This window comes from Mesoplodon bidens (assembly GCF_964165515.1).
Source record: "Mesoplodon bidens genome assembly, chromosome: 9".
Taxonomy (NCBI): domain Eukaryota; kingdom Metazoa; phylum Chordata; class Mammalia; order Artiodactyla; family Ziphiidae; genus Mesoplodon; species Mesoplodon bidens.
In genome coordinates this window covers 60,808,690-60,826,194 of record NC_138166.1, presented here as the reverse complement: position 1 = coordinate 60,826,194, position 17,505 = coordinate 60,808,690, and the positions used below count along the sequence as shown (strand labels likewise).

The 17,505-nt window shown below is 39.1% G+C and overlaps 1 protein-coding gene across 1 annotated transcript in view; it reads right to left on the bottom strand.

The window, feature by feature from the left end:
* Positions 1-200: 200 nt before the first annotated feature.
* The window catches only part of GARS1 (glycyl-tRNA synthetase 1), a 40,292-nt gene continuing 22,987 nt past the window's right edge, over positions 201-17,505 (bottom strand). The window contains exons 11-17 of the mRNA XM_081243860.1: positions 12,866-13,010; positions 11,960-12,098; positions 7,324-7,409; positions 5,611-5,720; positions 3,023-3,116; positions 1,837-2,027; positions 201-495 (exon numbers count right to left, since the gene is read on the bottom strand). Of these exons, the coding sequence (XP_081099986.1) occupies positions 370-495; positions 1,837-2,027; positions 3,023-3,116; positions 5,611-5,720; positions 7,324-7,409; positions 11,960-12,098; positions 12,866-13,010 (891 nt within the window). The 3' untranslated portion in view covers positions 201-369. The remainder of the gene's footprint in view (positions 496-1,836; positions 2,028-3,022; positions 3,117-5,610; positions 5,721-7,323; positions 7,410-11,959; positions 12,099-12,865; positions 13,011-17,505) is intronic.

Below are 17,505 nucleotides of genomic sequence, written 5' to 3'. Positions count from 1 at the left end.
GGAAGGCAGTTACACAGCTCTGTAAATATACTAAACGCCATCAAATTGTAAGCTTCAAACAGGTGAACTTTACGGCTCTATGAATAAAGTTAATTTTAAAACGTATTAACTGTGTTTAACATTAAGCCATGAGTGTCTACCCAAAGGTAGGAGAAATAGCTTTGCTGAAAACGCGGAAAGATGAGCAAGTGGATTACAGGTTTGTTCAGAATTCTTCAGCTTTAATTGTGGGAGTAAGATCAGGCAGCCACTGAGAGTAAAATGCAGTCCCCGGGAGGAGATGCAATGCTGTTTTTTTTTTTGTAAAGTGGACATGATGAGAGTTATTCTTTTATTAGCGCGAACGGTCAAAAGTTGCCAAAACTGTCCTCATTCTTCGATTGTCTCTTTTTTCCCAGTTTCTTGACCTTCAAAGAGAGGATATCTGGCCTCCACATCAGCCCACGTGACGCTGCCATTGGCCAGATCGCGAACTACACCGGGCAGTTCAGAGACCTGGGGTAAGAGGAAAGAGAAGTCCCAGAATCAATCAACTCGATTAGATTGTCAAAAAGAGGATTTACCCTGAACTCAGGAAACTATACAGAGAGCCAAGCCAGTGTCTACACAATGACAGGATCCCTCTACACACTGGTCCCGGCAGCATGTTTCTTGTGACTCCCACTGAATCCTCTTTACCTAGTTACACTCACCTCCTTCCCAGGCCTGGGTTCATGCTCTTCTTCCCACCCAGAATGCCTGCCTGCTCCCTGGATGACTCAATTCTCCCGCAGAGCCTTTCCTAATTATTCCAAATCTCTGTGCCACTTGAAGTTACTTCATGTGTGTAAAATTTAACTCTTAGAACTGGGGTCAATCAAGTAACATGAGTGAAGGGAGCTGGGAAACTGGAGAGCCCCCATTAAGGGGGCCAGCTGTTCCTCAGCCAGAACCAAACATCGGCTGCCACACAGCAGGGGTTCTCAAACTTGAGTAACCATCAGAATCACCTGGAGGGCTTGTTAAACCAGTTCTCCCTACCTCTCTCTCTCTCCAAACTGAAAGCCCATGGGGTGGAGATTTCTCTTTCCTGACAAGTTCCCAGGTGATGCAGATGCTGCTGGTCCAGGGACCACACTTTGAGAACCCCTGCCCGATGGGAACATCGGTTCAGAGTAGCCAGATCTGGTTCTGTGAAAAGATGAGCCAGAAATCTGTGACCTCTGTAGTAGACTAAAAATTCCCTTGGAAAAAAGCAGTCTTTCACTTCTGTTTCCCCTATTACTAAGTCTCTGTAACAAGCAGAGCACATGATAGGTACTCTAAATAAAAACCTGCTCAAAATAGTCAGGCCGCTGTCAATTAAAGTGGCCATTCTTTCCTTTCCCTCCTGTACTTTTCCCATCTCCACTGTTCCCTTCCCATCAAAGTAAAATTACGGAAACATTATTCACTGTTTTGAATTGATTAACATGAAAAAGTTTATACATACTCATGTGTACATTTATATAGAAATATAAAGATAAAACTGTCTAAGCCCCCCAAAGCCTACCAATAAAACTATGGCAACAACCACCGAGGATCATATATTTCCCTTGTCCAAATAAATAACTATAAAAGGGAACTGTCAGAGAATGAGCCCAGAGTGATCTAAATGGCTATAAAATATTAGAGAAGTGTTAATGAATATTTTCATAATTAAGCCGAGGAGATTTGGAATCTGTGCTCTGATAGTAACTTATAATTAAAATTAAAAAGAAAAAAAAAGGGGAGCATAAACACAACAAACTCCATCTCAAATTAGAAGGAACCAGTACACATTTCTAAGATTAAAAATGCCAAAGAGAAGGCAGCCACCTCTGCTCTTATCTGCCGCATGGAGTCTCGGTCCCGCAGGGTTGCCGTGTGAGGGGCCTTGTTCACTGTATCAAAGTCAATGGTGATGCCGAAAGCCACGCCGATCTCATCAGTCCTGGCGTAGCGTCTTCCGATGGACCCCGAGGAATCGTCTACTTTGTGAGAGATGCCGTGCCTGGTCAAGGCTTCCGCTATCCAAAATAAATTAAGTAAATTAAAAATTTAAAAATGAGAAATGTCATCTAAATGTCGTACAAGCTCAGGACACTTATAAAAGGGACTAACACAAAAGAGCAGTAAGTTGCAGTTGCAAGAGAAAGAAAAATTCCAAAAGTATAATCCCTTGCTGGCGCCCAACCCCTCACTCATACCTACATCTCATTCAGCTGCAGGGGAACGAGCTTCAGACTAAGAGCCAAGGCCAGGAGGCTTGCATGACCCTGAGCAGCTCAGTAAACGCTTCCTGTTTCCCAACTCTGAAATATGTGGGCCACACCAGGTGGCCACTAGGATCCCTTTCAGTGCTGTGGGTCCAGTGGCTGTAGATCCACTAGGGATGTTACCCTTCACTAGGGTTCCTGATGAAGCAAGTAGCAGGGTCAATAGGAGAAGCAAGCATGTTTGAAATCTGACTCTTGGGTCCTACGCTGACTCATTCAAATGCAAGAGAAAACATCCCGAGCAAGCATACTCTCTCTCTTAGAAATCAGAGCAGATGCTAAAATCCCTTAGATTTATTCTTTATTCAATATGTATTTTTATTGAAGAAAAGGGACATTTCTGGGGCTTCCCTGGTGGCGCAGTGGTTAAGAATCCACCTGCCAATGCAGGGGACACGGGTTCGAGCCCCAGTCCAGGAAGATCCCACATGCCGCGGAGCAACTAAGCCCGTGTGCCACAACTACCTAGCCTGCGCTCTAGAGCCCGCGAGCCACAACTACTGAGCCCACATGCCTAGAGCCTGTGCTCCACAACAAGAGAAGCCACCACAGTGAGAAGCCCGCGCACCACAATGAAGAGTAGCCCCCACTCGCCACAACTAGAGAAAGCCCGCGCACAGCAATGAAGACCCAACATAGCCATAAATAAATAAATAAATTTTTATATATAAAAAAGAGAGACATTTCCTAAAATTCAGTCTACTTGACAGTATTCCCATGGAGATTACCCAACTGGATTTGCTTACATAATTCCTTGACAAACGGCATGAACTCCTGGTTTTGGCTCAGTGGAAGGACGGAACATTTGAATGGAGCTACTACAGCAGGGAAACTGAAGAACTAGATGGTTTGAAAAGAAAGAAATCCAAATATGTTAGTGTATAAAGATCTAAACATTAATGTCCAATCTTCACTATCAAAATACTAGAAAACATGATATGAAAAAGCAGTGTGACAAAACACAGAAAGCAGGATAACCAGAACTAGAATCAGAAAGATCTTGTTCTCAGTTCTGAATTTGGACCAACTCAGTGAACTCTCCCTCTCTGGACCTTAGTTTCTCCATCTAAAAAGTAGATCTCTACCATCTGTTCTGCTCTGCTTACTTGGCAGGTCTATCGTAAGAAAGTTAAATGATGTAAAGGCATTCTGAAAGCTACCATCTAAGATGGTAATTATTTGGTACCACTTAGAAGCCTTACTTCTTTCTGTGGAGATCCCTAAAGAACCTCCCCTCAAATCATCAGAGAAGTAGTGTCAAAAGACAAAATTCCATTCTGTCCTTTAAGAGATTCAGCATAGCTGAAGGCTCTCTGAGCCTTAGTGACTAAGTAAAACAGAAAAGCTTAATTAGCTCACAAATGTGTGTCCCAAAGAAATAGCAGAAATCAAACAAGAAAGATGCTCTGTATACCCACAGAAAAGTACAGCCCTCCTAAACTGCTCCTGAAACAGGTTTCAGATTTATTCAGAAATAAAACAAAGATATTCTGTTGAAGGCAAACTAGTCTACCATTTGGGGCTGGAAATGAGAGCTGAAGAGAGTTTTTAAATAATATCTGTAAAAAAGGTTCACTTGAAGATCAGAATATGAGACTCAGAATGAACAGGTCCCAGTAAAATAATGAATGACACAGGGTCCAGTTTAGCCCCCCAAAGGCTAATTAATCTTAAATGCCAAGCAATGGTGAATATTCCACTGTAAGTAAACCCTAGACTCTACCAACATAGCACCTGAATCATGGAACACTCAGAATTCCACTCTTCTCCTCCATCTTGTGATAATTTCATTTAATGTGAGAGAGAAGTGGGGACCTGCCTTTATAGAAAACTAATTTTTTTATCTCACCAGCAATGCTTTTATACCAAATTTACAGGAAGATGGATCAAGGGACTATGTGCTAACAATTCAGAAACATATTTGGCTTCTCACAGCCTAATCAAATTTCTCTCCATGAAGAGAATCTCTATGCAACTCATAAAACACTGTAACTAATTTATTCTTGCCTAGCCTTTATGAAATTTTTATTAAAACTCTAGTTATATCAATATCATTAGATTCAAAGGAATAGCTAAAAGATTTTATTAAAAACTTTTCATTAGAAAAATAGCAGGAAAAGCTTGAAGCAAACTTGACCTCTAAAAAGAGCACATTCCGTTAAGTATGACATCATTCCTCAGGAAGAACCATGCCTTATGTTTGCATGTCTGGTGTCTGGCTCAGGTTCTTACTATCTGTTAATGAATGAAAAGCTGCTCCTTAAATGTCAGGAAATGAAGATAACTTTACGGCAGAGAATAAAAGAGTAGCATTATTAGCTACACGTTACCCATGGTACGTCAGACTTTTAAAAATACTGGTGCCAAGAACTCATCAGTGCGTTTTCAAGATGAAACACCCTAGAAAGAACTACAGAGCTCATGTCCAACATTGGGTACACACTCAGCTTCAGCTGGTCATGCAGGTAAGAATGCTTCTTTCAGTTAATTTGACCTATACAACCTCTCCTCCCTAGCATTCTTCTTCTGAGTGCCTTTCCTGGAAACCTGAAGCTATAAATTAAAGGAGTATGATTTCCACAGGCAGAGGCGAGGTGAGAAAGGTGAAATTAGCCAGAATGAAGAGATATGTGGAAGGCATGCAGCAGTGGTTCAAAAGCATCCGAGCCAAAAGAAAACTTGAGGGAGTGGATGAAAACTTCTTAAAAACATTTATCTTTAGCTAGGCTTGAATGTTAGGAAAGGCTACACCTCACATACTACTGCCCAATTTATTATCTGTCAATCTCCCACACTGGAATCACCTGGGGTTCTTATTTAGAAAAGAACCAAAAAAACCAGATCCCTGAGTCTCAGACCTACTGAGAATCAGTATCTCTGGAATAGAACCTAGGAATTTACATCTTTTACCACCAACATACCCCAGACTATTTTATGCAGTTTGAGAAGGTTCCTTTCAATGCTTTACCAATGTATAAATACAGTTTTTTGGTTTGACCAAATTCTATGAATTATCTCCTCCTTCCCAATTTTCTGAAAACATGAGTATATCCAGAAAGTACCATTCCTTCCATTGATGCAATACAGACAGTTCTCCCAAAGTAATATGTTCTGTCTCAGAACTCAAATGCAACTAAAACAATGGCATCTAGAATAACCTACACATCCAAGCTCAAATGAGATAAAAAAGTGCTTTGCTTTGTAAACAGTTAAGCAAAGGTGTTAACATTACAGTATATAACTGATTGTTTCAGAGTTGTCTTAACATCACTCAGTAAATGTTGCTCTCTGACACTGTAAGAGAACAAACAGTACACTGTACATGACAACTCACCGTTCTCTGTTCATCTCCCTCGCGTATTTGGAACGTATGTTCAAATACTGTATACATGATCCTACCCAGGCCAAATGAGGGTTCAATTACACTCGGAACAACTTCTTCCACTGCAAGAGAGAGAGAAATTCAGTAACACTCTCTCAAACCCCACATAATGCATTTCAGGTCCTCTCTAAACAATTCTTACTGGCCCTAAAAATATCTCTATTCTAGATAGATTGTGATCGACCTTGTACATCAGGACAAAGAAATCAGAACAATCCTAAAAACTATTTCCTGGTAGAAAACACAATGCCTTTAAAGAGAAAACTGGAGTGAAAATTTTTTTTACCAAATTTAATTTTGTTTATACAGCATAAAAATGAAACAAGATACCAGGGTATTCCTTCCCCAGTTGTTAAGCTACGGACAATAGCAGCCACACTCTATCATCTGCCTCGGCTATGCAGAAAGCATTAAAACTCTAGAGCATCTGTAAGACTTTGCTGGAATTAAAAAGTCTACCACCACAGCTGGCAAAATTAACAAAAACAACTCCTACATACAACAAGTATCATGTGATTTGTGTTTTACTCTTTATCTTGCTATCTGGATGAGAACTCCTTAAGAGAGCCAAGTTACTGCCATCGTATTTCCAAGGTTCTGGGGTCAGGAGCCCCTCAAAGAAGAGTTGGCTCAGGGACCAGCACTCAACCAATACATTTACCTGGGGCGCCACAGCTCTTCCCATGGGTGAGGCTATGCCTGTGGTATACACAGGAACTGTCTTCATTATTACTTATTATTCAGAAAGGAAGCATGGCTAAGCACTATCCAGATCTAAGGTAACTGACCCTAACCTTGGAGAATTTATGTTTCAAGAGAAATGAGATAATTGGAACCAAAAACTTACACATGAGAATAACATTTCAGAAATATGATCAAGGCATTTCCTGCTCATCCTTTCCTGGCATCCAAGCAATGGTGAAGTACAGCTCTGAGCCAGCTGCCAGGATAGTGGCTAAAAAGCCCCAGAGCATGAAGAAGGATCCCCTGTTTCCTCCTATCACTTTTCAGACTCCTTTTACAGCTCATTGCAGCCTGGTGACAACGATGCAGGCCAAACACAAATGGAAAAGGAGGCCTGCTTGCTCCATGGGCAGTAGCATCTCAAATACCCACTATTCTTAGTTTTCAGAAGCTTCAATTCAGCCAGTTAACCACAAGCATCCTTCGTATATTCTCCAAAATAGTCATTTCCCAATTCATGAAATTTGTTCTACCAAAAATAATCATCTCCTTGGCTTTAAAAAAAGCATGAAAGATCACTAATCTAAACTACTTTTAACAAGTTAATTTTCCAAAATAGACAGAAGGGATGAGTTCTCTCTTTTGTTTAAGAAACAAAAGGACTTTTCCTTAAAGTGAGAAAAAAAAAAAGATGTTTTTAATCAAAGAGATATTCTTCATATGTACCTCAGGTCACAGGAAACATAAAGGTGGCATTATAAATTATTCTTCAGTATGAGTACAATTATGTTTAAAAAAAAAAAACAAAACCCGAGATAATACCTTGAACATATTCATCAAATTTAGGGTTATAGCATTAAGGATTTATTTTTCTTCAAATTTTCCGTAAAATGGTTATGCTACAAAACTTAAAAAAACAAAATGCCTTTAAGGAGTAATGATTTTTGTTTGTTTGTTCCTTAATTATTTTTACAAATTTACCATATAGTGTTTTCTGGAACCTCTTCACATTGACCATGTCTTTTGTCAACTGAAATGTTTTCCCTTCAGTTTCAATAGTAAATTCCCTACAAAGAAACAAGGCACATTACATATTGGTGAAAACACATATCCCATGCCTTAATTTAAAGAAGTTTTACAGATTGCTAAACTGTTTTTCATTTTAAGTGTAATACAACTTGGTCAACAATCCAGATACAACAGCTTTAGTCAAATTTAAATTATTTCATAAGGAATACCAAATTAATTATTCTAACAACGGCACCAAACAGTATTTTGGGAGGCACCCAAAAATGTGGTTAGTCTTATAAAATTCCACAAGTGACTCATGACCAATTCTTTTGGTTTTGAGATCAAGGTAAAACCAAAGAAAAATTTTTTAGAATTCAGTTTTAGAATAATTACAATAAATTTGTCAAAAACAGGCCTGCTGGCAAAAAGACCACTGTTCTCACTACTGTCCAAACAGATGTAAAAATGACCAACTTGTCATCTTACAGAAAGAAAATTTAAAACTCCCATACTATTTCCAAAATAAACTTTGACACTTATGTTGATGAAGTTCAGCTTAAAAGAAGTTTAAAGATTCTGCTTGACATGTCAATATAAAATACTATGCCCACAAAAATCACTGCCTGCGTGCCATATGTTCACATCCTGAGATACGCCCATTCCATTTCAGGTTATAAGAATTCACCTTTATAAAGCACTTTGTGTAATACCTGTATTTCAGCTTATGAAGTATTTCCTCACATTATGAAGATCAATTTGGATGTGTCTTATCTCACAAGCAGCTCAGGGCAGGGAAAAGAGTGCCCTCATGTGGTTGTCCTTGAAGCTGTATGGCTGATACATGGTACACTGCATTTTGCTAGTTTCTAGCAGTGATAATCTCATGCATCATATGAATGGTTTTCACTGATTGCCTCCATTTTTACTGTTCTGTCTGAAGTCTGTGCAAACATGCATTAAAGACTCCATATAAACAGTATATAGTCTCTGTGAGCACAATCTAAGTGTAGAGTAGGTAATAATTATAAAAAAAGCTGAAATTAGCAAGGAGATAGCCATTATTTGAGAATAATTTTTTAAAACCTGTCTTGTTTGTAGATAATGGTATCTGCTAGTAACCTATGTTTACTTTATTGGCATTTGATGTTATTTTAGCATAAACAGACATTAATTCTGGGAGACCAGAAATGTTTTAAAATTTCTTGTAAATTTTATCTTTAACTTACAAGAGTTCATCTTATGATAGTTCTTTTGACAAATACACATACACATGCAACCACCATTGCCCCAAAGGTTCCCCTAAGTCCGTTCTCCTTCAATCCCCTCCACTGATTCTATCGCTATAAACTAGATTTGCCTTTCCTAGAATTTGGCGTATAGTCCTTTGTGTAAAAGGGGTTTGGCAAAATTTCTGTGTATGAAATATTCAGGGTTTGCAGGCCATATGCAGACTCTCATACTCTGTTTTTTTAAACAATGCTTTGAAAATGCAAGTCATTCTTAGCTAGATAGTGGTACAAAAAACAATATGAAAGATGTTTCAAGCGCACTTAAAATGTATACTCTTTGGTTATCAGGTATTCTATAAATGGCGAGTAAGTTGTTTAACAGTGTTTATATCTTCAAATTCCTATTGATTCTTTTTTGTCTACTTGCTCTACTGATCACTGAGACAGGGGTGTAGAAATCGCCAACTGTGATGGTAGATTTGTCTAACTTTCCTTTCAGTTCTGTTAAGTTTGCTTTATATATTTTGAGGTTGTTTTTAGTGGCATACAAGGTTAGAGGTGATGTGCCTTCTTGATGAATTGATCCCTTTACCATTATGAAATGCAACCTGGTAATTTTCCTTGTTGTGAAGTTTACTTTGCCTGATGTTAATAAGTCACTCCACTTTCTTTTATTTTTATTTATTTATTTATTTATTTATTTTTTAGTGGTACACGGGCCTCTCACTGTTGTGGCCTCTCCCATTGCGGAGCGCAGGCTCAGCAGCCATGGCTCACAGGCCCAGCCGCTCTGCGGCATGTGGGATCCTCCCAGACCGGGGCACGAACCCGTGTCCCCTGCATTGGCAGGCAGACTCTCAACCACTGCGCCACCAGGGAAGCCCCCCACTCCACTTTCTTGATTAATGTTTGTATGGGAAATATTTTAAAATTCTTTTCCTTTTAAGCCCATTTGTGTACAGGCATACCTTGTTTTATTGTGCTTCACTGATATCGCATTTTTTGCAAATTGAAGGTTTATGGCCACCCAGCATCTATAAATCTCTCAGTGCTATTTCTCCAACAGCATTTGCTCACTTCATGTCTCTGAGTCATATTTTGGTAATTCTCACAGAATTTCAAACTTTTTCATCATTATTATATTTGTTACGGTGATCTATGATCAGTGGTCTTTGATGTCACTAAAGATTTCAACTTGCTGAAGGCTCAGATGGTCGTCAGCATTTTTCAGCAATGAAGTATTTTTTAATTAAGGTATGTACATTGGTTTTTATTTTTTATTCTTTTGGCCACGCTGCATGGAATGTGGGATCTTAGTTCCCTGACCAGGGATCAAGCCCATGCTCCCGGCAGTGGAAGCATGGAGCCCTAACCACGGGACCACCAGGGAATTCCCTATTTTTAAAATATAACGGCTATTGCACACTTGATAGAGTAGGTTACAGTGTAAACATAAATTTTACATGCACTGGGAAACCAAAAAAAATGTGTGTGACTCACTTTATTGCAACATTCACTTTATTGCAGTGGTCTGGAACCGAACCCACAATATGTCCGAGGTATGCCCGTATATTACAGTTACAGTTTCCTGGAAACAGCATTTAACTGGGTCTCGAATTTTTTAACCAGTTTGACAGTTAAAAGCTATTAATTTGAGTGTTTACATCATTATATTTAATATAACTATCAATATTGTTGAGTTGAAATCTACCATTTCCTGAGTTATTTTCTATTGGTCTCATCTGTTCGTGGTTCATTTTTCCTCTTCTCCTGTCTTTTTCTGGAGCATTTTTTATTATTCTATTTTAGCCCTCTCATTGGGTTATTAGTTATATCCCTTTGGTTTCTGTGTGTTTTATCCAGGCAATTGCTCTGGAGTTTACGGTATGTCCTTTTCTAAACTTACCATGGCGTACCTCCACACGTAATGTACACATCTCAAAACAGTATACATATTCTTACGTATTCCCAAGTCTTTGCTCCCATCCTTTGGGCTACTGATGTCATACATTCTACTTCTACACATTATAAATTTCACAGTACATTGTTATTGTTTTTGCTTTAAACAACCCATTATCTTTTAAAGAAATTAAGAGATGTCATTTTAAAGAAATGAAAGAAAATGTTACTCATATTCACCCACATATTTATCATTTCCAGAGCTCTTAATTTCTTTGGGTAGATCTAAATTTCCACACTTCTGCCTGAAGGACTTCCTTTAACATTTCTTGCAGTGTAGGTCTGGCTGGCAATGTATCCTCTTGAGTTTTTTGTCTGAAAATATTTTCTCTTCATTTTTGAAAGATACTTTTGCTGGGTATATGGCTTTTGTCTGTAAGCACTTAAAAAGATTTCATTCTATTGTATTGTGGGTAGGTACACACAATTGCGCATGAGATACTGCCTCTAGATGTTCTATTTGGTTCTTTTTTACATATACATTCCCAGTTCTCTCCTCATATGTTCATGTTTTCTCTTAACATCCTTGAGCACAGGAAGCATATTTATAGTAACTGTTGTTTTTTTTTTAATTTATTTATTTTTGGCTGTGTTGGGTCTTTGTTGCTATGCGGGGGCTTTCTCTAGTTGCGGCGAGCAGGGGCTACTCTTCGCTGCAGTGCACGTTCTTCTCATTGTAGTGGCTTCTCTTGTTGTGCAGCACAGGTTCTAGGCACACAGGCTTTAGTAGTTGTGGACGAGGGCTCAACAGTTGTGGCTCACAGGCTTACTTGCTCCGCGGCATGTGGGATCTTCCCGGACCAGGGGTCAAACCCGTCTCCCTTGCACTGGCAGGCGGATTCTCAACCACTGTGCCACCAGGGAAGCCCCTATAATAACTGTTTTAACATCCTTCTGTATTACTTTCATCACGCTTGTCATTTCTGGGTGTTTCTTTTGACTGATTTTTCTCCTCTTTATGAGTCATATTTTCATGCTTTCTCATATGTCTAGAAATTTTTTATTGTTTGCCAGACAGTAAATTTTACATTGTTTAGTGCTGGATTTTGTTGAATTCCTTTAAAGATTCTTCTCTATCATTTTTACATTTATACTTACAACAATTACACAGACGACTCCAAAGTTCAAAAAAAGAGCACTGACTTAAGAGATAGATGTAGTTTCTAATTACCTTGGATAAGTCTCCTCCTCTAAGAAAGTTATTGAGGGGGAAAAAAATCTTTATAGTCCATATCAAGTCTATTTCCAGGCCATAATGCCAAAATCTCGACAAACACAGTCCTTTAAATGTAGCCAAGAGATAGTACTTGCCTGCAAAACATTTCTAAAGAAACTCATCTCACCCTAACTTTCAAAACCTGGCAGAGAAGACATAGCTGACTGGAGCCCATGTAAAAAGTACACATCTTAAATCTTACCCTTTTTCATTCAGTAGTTCCTCCATTTCTGTAATGTAACACTCATCACAAATGGCAAGGTAGTCCATCACCAGCTTTGCATCCTTCTTATACGCCTTGCCAATTGCTCCCTTATTAGGTTCAAACTGAACAACATTGGCTGTTTCGTATGAAGTAGTCAAGGAGTACAAAACTACAGAACTGCCTTAGTATTTCCGGAAATGACCTTGAGGACAAGCCATCATCGACTTAAAACAACTCTCAGTTCCCTGCTGGTGTCCGAGATCCTCTATATGCTGATTTCCAGTGCAAGATGAAACAACCACCCACAAAATCATTCAGATAAACCTCAGTCAAAAATAAGCAAACATCATCAAGGAAGACTTTCTCAAAGTTACAGTGAGAGAAAGGGATATTATCTAATCAGCAGTATAACCCAATACATAGCATAATAACCTCTGAAAACAATTCATTCATTTCTCAAATGTCTCAAGACGACAGGATCTATTTCCTGTTACTGGCCTAGCCCTTAGATCAGCTCACAATCTCATTGGCTGGTAAAATAAGAAAATTTCTCCTTTGATGATCTACAGATCAAGTGAACTAAATTATTTCATCTACCATAAAAGGCACTCATCTTTTAACAGAGGAAGTATTCACCAGGCACCCTTTAATTAAAGAGCATGTATGTAGATGAAGATGTGGGAAATGGCTGAGAAAAATTGGTCAACATCCTGAAAGACATACAGAGCATTTTTCTTTCAAGGACCAGACAGTGAGTGGGCACATGTCAGATTACAAGTAAAGAGAATAGGAAAGGAACAATGAGATGGGTAAAATAATAGGTTTAAATAGTGCTCAAACATCTCAGTTTATCCATAGAACAAGGTATAGACTTGGACTTATCCATTTCCAAGATGTTTACACTGTAGTCCTGAACTGTTGAAGTGACCAGAAAGGATATGGGCTCTTTCAGAGGCTTCTCAGCTACGAGTGGGACTTTGGTGGCTCTCGCATGACAAGAAAGGTCATAACAGGAACGGTCAGCACATCCGACAATCTCAATCCAGCCCTAAGGAGACATAATAGAGAAAAACATTTGTAAGTCACACACGGTTCATTCACAAATGCATGCGGATTATAGGTAACTCTTTCACATACTCAAGAATAATTCAATTATAGAATCTCCACTCAACTTTTATAAATGTTTGAAATGGGAACAGTTTTATACATCGGGTAGTAACACCCTTACAAAATATAAATCACACATGTACCCAAAGTAGTCTTTTTATTTTATGGACAGAAGTATTTTGCCATATTGTGAATGTGGGGTAAACTAATATTTTCTAGGATTTAGTTATGGAAATAAAATGTGAACCAAGACAAAACTGGCAGATCTGTTTCAAATTTGTGACCAGGATTCAAAATGAATCTGGCAGAAACCACTAGTGCAACGCTGTGTTACATAAGGGGCTTTAGCATCCATGGATTTTGGCAACCTTGCGGGGGGGTTCCTGGATAACAATCCCCGACAGATACCAAGGGACCACTGTAATGGTTCTTCCCCCCTCACACTCATACATTTATGTTGTTAAAACTCTGGCTCAAATCAAAGAAGTAAAACCTGCAAAGTCATTATTCTCTGTGCACTTTTAAGAACTGCCAAAGAGAAGGGCATGGCTATTTCAGAAGAGCCCCACACTAGGCAAGTAAATCACATCCCTGGCCAGAATTCGACCTCCTGAATTCCACAGAGCGCACACAACAGCACATTCCCAGAGACTTCCTAGCGCCACACACACGAAGCGTTGAGGGGTCAACCAAGATCCCTTTTGTGAGTCCACATAGAACATATGCACCCACAAATCTAAACCTGGTGCTCACCTCAAAAAAAAAGTTTGTGGAGAAGGAAAACAGGAAGAAAAACTTTCATGATCTTTTAAAAGCATGGAAGACAGTTAAGAGGAAAAAGTACTTCACCAGTCTTTACCACAGATAACAACAGTTCATGGGTCAGTGACCCCATTAGCCACCTGAAAATCCCTTTAGGGTTCAGAGACCAACACAGGTGACAAAAAATAAGGTCAACAGCAGCAGGTGGGAAGGTAAGGATTCACCAAGGGGATTAGCAACATGAGAAGAGGAGAGATATTACAACAGAAATCATGACATTACAATAAAAGAGCAGCAGAAATAAGAACATGCTATTATGATGCTGTGGTGATGGTAAGTCTTTACATAGGTGACAAAGTTACAAAGGATAACACGTGTGCGGGGAAATCCATTGGGAGTTAGTTATATCACAGCATGCCCCGCACCTACGTCACTCAGGTTCATAACTCTTCGCCGGAAGAGACTTATGAGAAATTACAAAGAAAATAATATAGTGTGTATGCATTTTTCTGAACCATTAAAAAGGAAAGAGGGGCTTCCCTGGTGGCGCAGTGGTTGAGAGTCCGCCTGCCAATGCAGGGGACACAGGTTCGAGCCCTGGTCTGGGAAGATCCCACATGCTGCGGAGCAACTGGGCCCGTGAGCCACAACTACTGAGCCCGCGCGTCTGGAGCCTGTGCTCCACAACAAGAGAGGCCGAGATAGTGAGAGGCCCATGCGCCGCGATGAAGAGTGGCCCCCGCTCGCCGCAACTAGAGAAAGCCCTCGCACAGAAACGAAGACCCAACACAGCCAAAAATTAATTAATTAATTAAATTTAAAAAAAAAAGTAAAGAAAGGTGGTTCTCTGGTGGCCTAGTGGTTAGGATTCTAGGCTTTCACTGCCAGGGCCCGGGTTCAATCCCTGGTTGGGGAACTGAGATCCCTCAAGCTGTGCTGCGTGGCCAAAAAAAATTTTTTTTAATTAAAAAAAAAAAAAAAAAAAGGAAAGAAAAAGAAAAAGAATAGATTATGGTGCATCACAAGAAGGAGGAAATGAATAGAGTGCTAACGTATCCCATCAGCCTTGAAGGGTAAACAGAGTGGACAGAGGACAGATGCTCAAAGAGGAAAAAGGAACTGTTTCTATGTTGCTATTTCATTGTTTTATTGACTTTCTCCCTCTAAAAAGTTTTGAAAAAACTGTTAAGTAGATTCTGAAGGGTGTATTTAAGTGTTAACACCCAATAATACAGCCAGCCCTATGTATCTGTGGGTTCTGCATCTACGAATTCAACCAACTGTGAATGAAACATATTCAGAAAAAAAAATTCCAGAAAGTTCCAAAAAGCAAAACTTAAATTTGCTGCAAATCTGGCAACTACTGGTGTAGCATTTACATTGTGTTCGGTATTATAAGTAACCTAAAGATGATTTAAAGTATACGGGAGGATGTGCATAGGGTCTATGCAGATACTAAGTCATTTTATATAAGAGACTTGAGCATACAGGATCTTGGTATCCGTGGGGATTGTGGAATCAAGCCTCAGCAGACACCAAGGGATGACGGTATTCCCTCTGTATGAAGTGTCTACTGCTCTCAAAACTTGGCATCAGATAGCTGTACTAAACACACAGCTCAGCCGGCCACAAATGTAGGCATTTGTGCTCAATTCAGTTTCCTACCCAACAAAAGAAAACTCAGTAAAGAACAGGTACTGTTTCGGTCACAGAATAAAACTTAATAACAGCATTACTACCACAGGGGTGGCAGGTTCCATTTCTTGTTAACGCCTAAGTTACTTTTCAAAAGCAAAGTGTTTTCAAAAATTCTTAAGAACCTGTTATTTGAATAAGAACAAAAGAGGTAAAAAGCTTAGTTAAGTAGATATCTAGTTAGTCCTTCTCATGAATAGTTACTTTTGCCTTTAATCAAAAGAGTTTGGGAAAATTCAACCATCACAACTACTAAGCTTTCTAAGCACATGCTACCACATGGGGTACTTCAAATAAAGAGGCAAATATAAAACTCATAAGCTCAGAAACCCTAACACTTAACAACAACAAAAAAATAGGAATTAAAGAAAAAAGCTTAAAAACATGTAACTTGATCATTTCACAGTCACTAAAGATGTCAACTAGTATATCTATGCCCTTAAACATATAAACTTGCTCATTATCATTTACTAAAGATGTCAATGAACATATTTATGTACTGAAAGGTGACACTACAAAAACACGCCTAAGAATGGTAGACAACAACTCTGGGATCGTGGTTACCTCTGAGCAGAGAGAGGAAAAGGGTGGAATATTAGCTGTATCAGTAACTTTTTTATTAAAAGAATAAAATATGAAGCACACAAAAAGAAAATATTAAAGGCTTTAAAGGAGTTCTCCCCTCTCCTTAAAAGTCTGTTACTTTGGAGCTTCTGGTTTTGTTTTAGTCCAGTCTTCCAATGACCTTACACAAAACATTGTAGCCTAATCTCAAAGCTAGGCCCACATTTCTGTTTTTTAATTTTTTTCTTAATTCTTTTAGATTTAGGTATAATTAACATATAAGATTATATTAGTTTCAGGTGTACAGCATAATGATTCGATATTTGCAAAATATCACCACAATAAGTCTAGGTAACATCCGTCACCACACAGTTACAATTTCTTTTTCTTGTGATGAGAACTTTTAAGACCTACTCTCTAAGCAAATTTCAAATATATAATACAATACTATTAATTATAGTTACTATGCTGTACATTACATCCTCAGGACTTATTAGGCTCACATTTTCTGATCTCTCACCCTTGAGGGTTTGGCCACAGCTCACAGTGACACTCAGGAAAGGATGAGCAGGAGTGCAGTAGGGTTTATGAAAGCAGTGTAGCACAATGGTTAAGAGCAGGGCCTGGAGTCAGATAGCCCTGGTTCACATCCCAGCTCCACCACTCACTAGCTGTGAGGCTCGGGCAAATTACCTAACCTCTCAGCACTTCAGTTTCCTCAGATATAGGACCAATGCACAGAATTACTGTGAGGATTACATAAGATAATAATACACTTAGAACGGTATACAGCTCTTAACAGTTCCAAATATTAAATGAACAAACAAATGAAATGTAATCCAGGCCAGATTCAGAATCTAAATTGAGATAGCAAGAATTTGTGTCCAGGACTTCCCTGGTGGCGCAGTGGTTAAGAATCTGCATGCCAACACAGGGGACACGGGTTTGAGCCGTGGTCCGGGAAGATCCCACACGCCGCGGAGCAACTAAGCCCATGTGCCACAACTACTGAGCCTGAACTCCAGAGCCCATTAGCCACAACTACTGAGCCCACATGCCAAAACTACTGAAGCCTGCGTGGGTAGAGCCCATGCTCTGCGACAAGAGAAGCCATCACAATGAGAAGCCTGTGCACTGCAACGAAGAGTAGCCCCTGCTCGCCGCAACTAGAGAAAAGCCTGCGCACAGCAACGAAGACCCAACGCAGCCAATAAATAAATAAGTAAATAAATAAATAAATAAATAAATAAAATAAAATCTATTAAAAAAAAAGAATTTGTGTCCAGTTTAACTTGAAATATTCTCATACAAAACAGAATATAGTTTATTGGCTTAATTTGAAAATGAAAAGAAATTCCAGAAAATGTAATACATTTTGAAGTTAATGATCACCTACAATCCAAAAATAATTACCA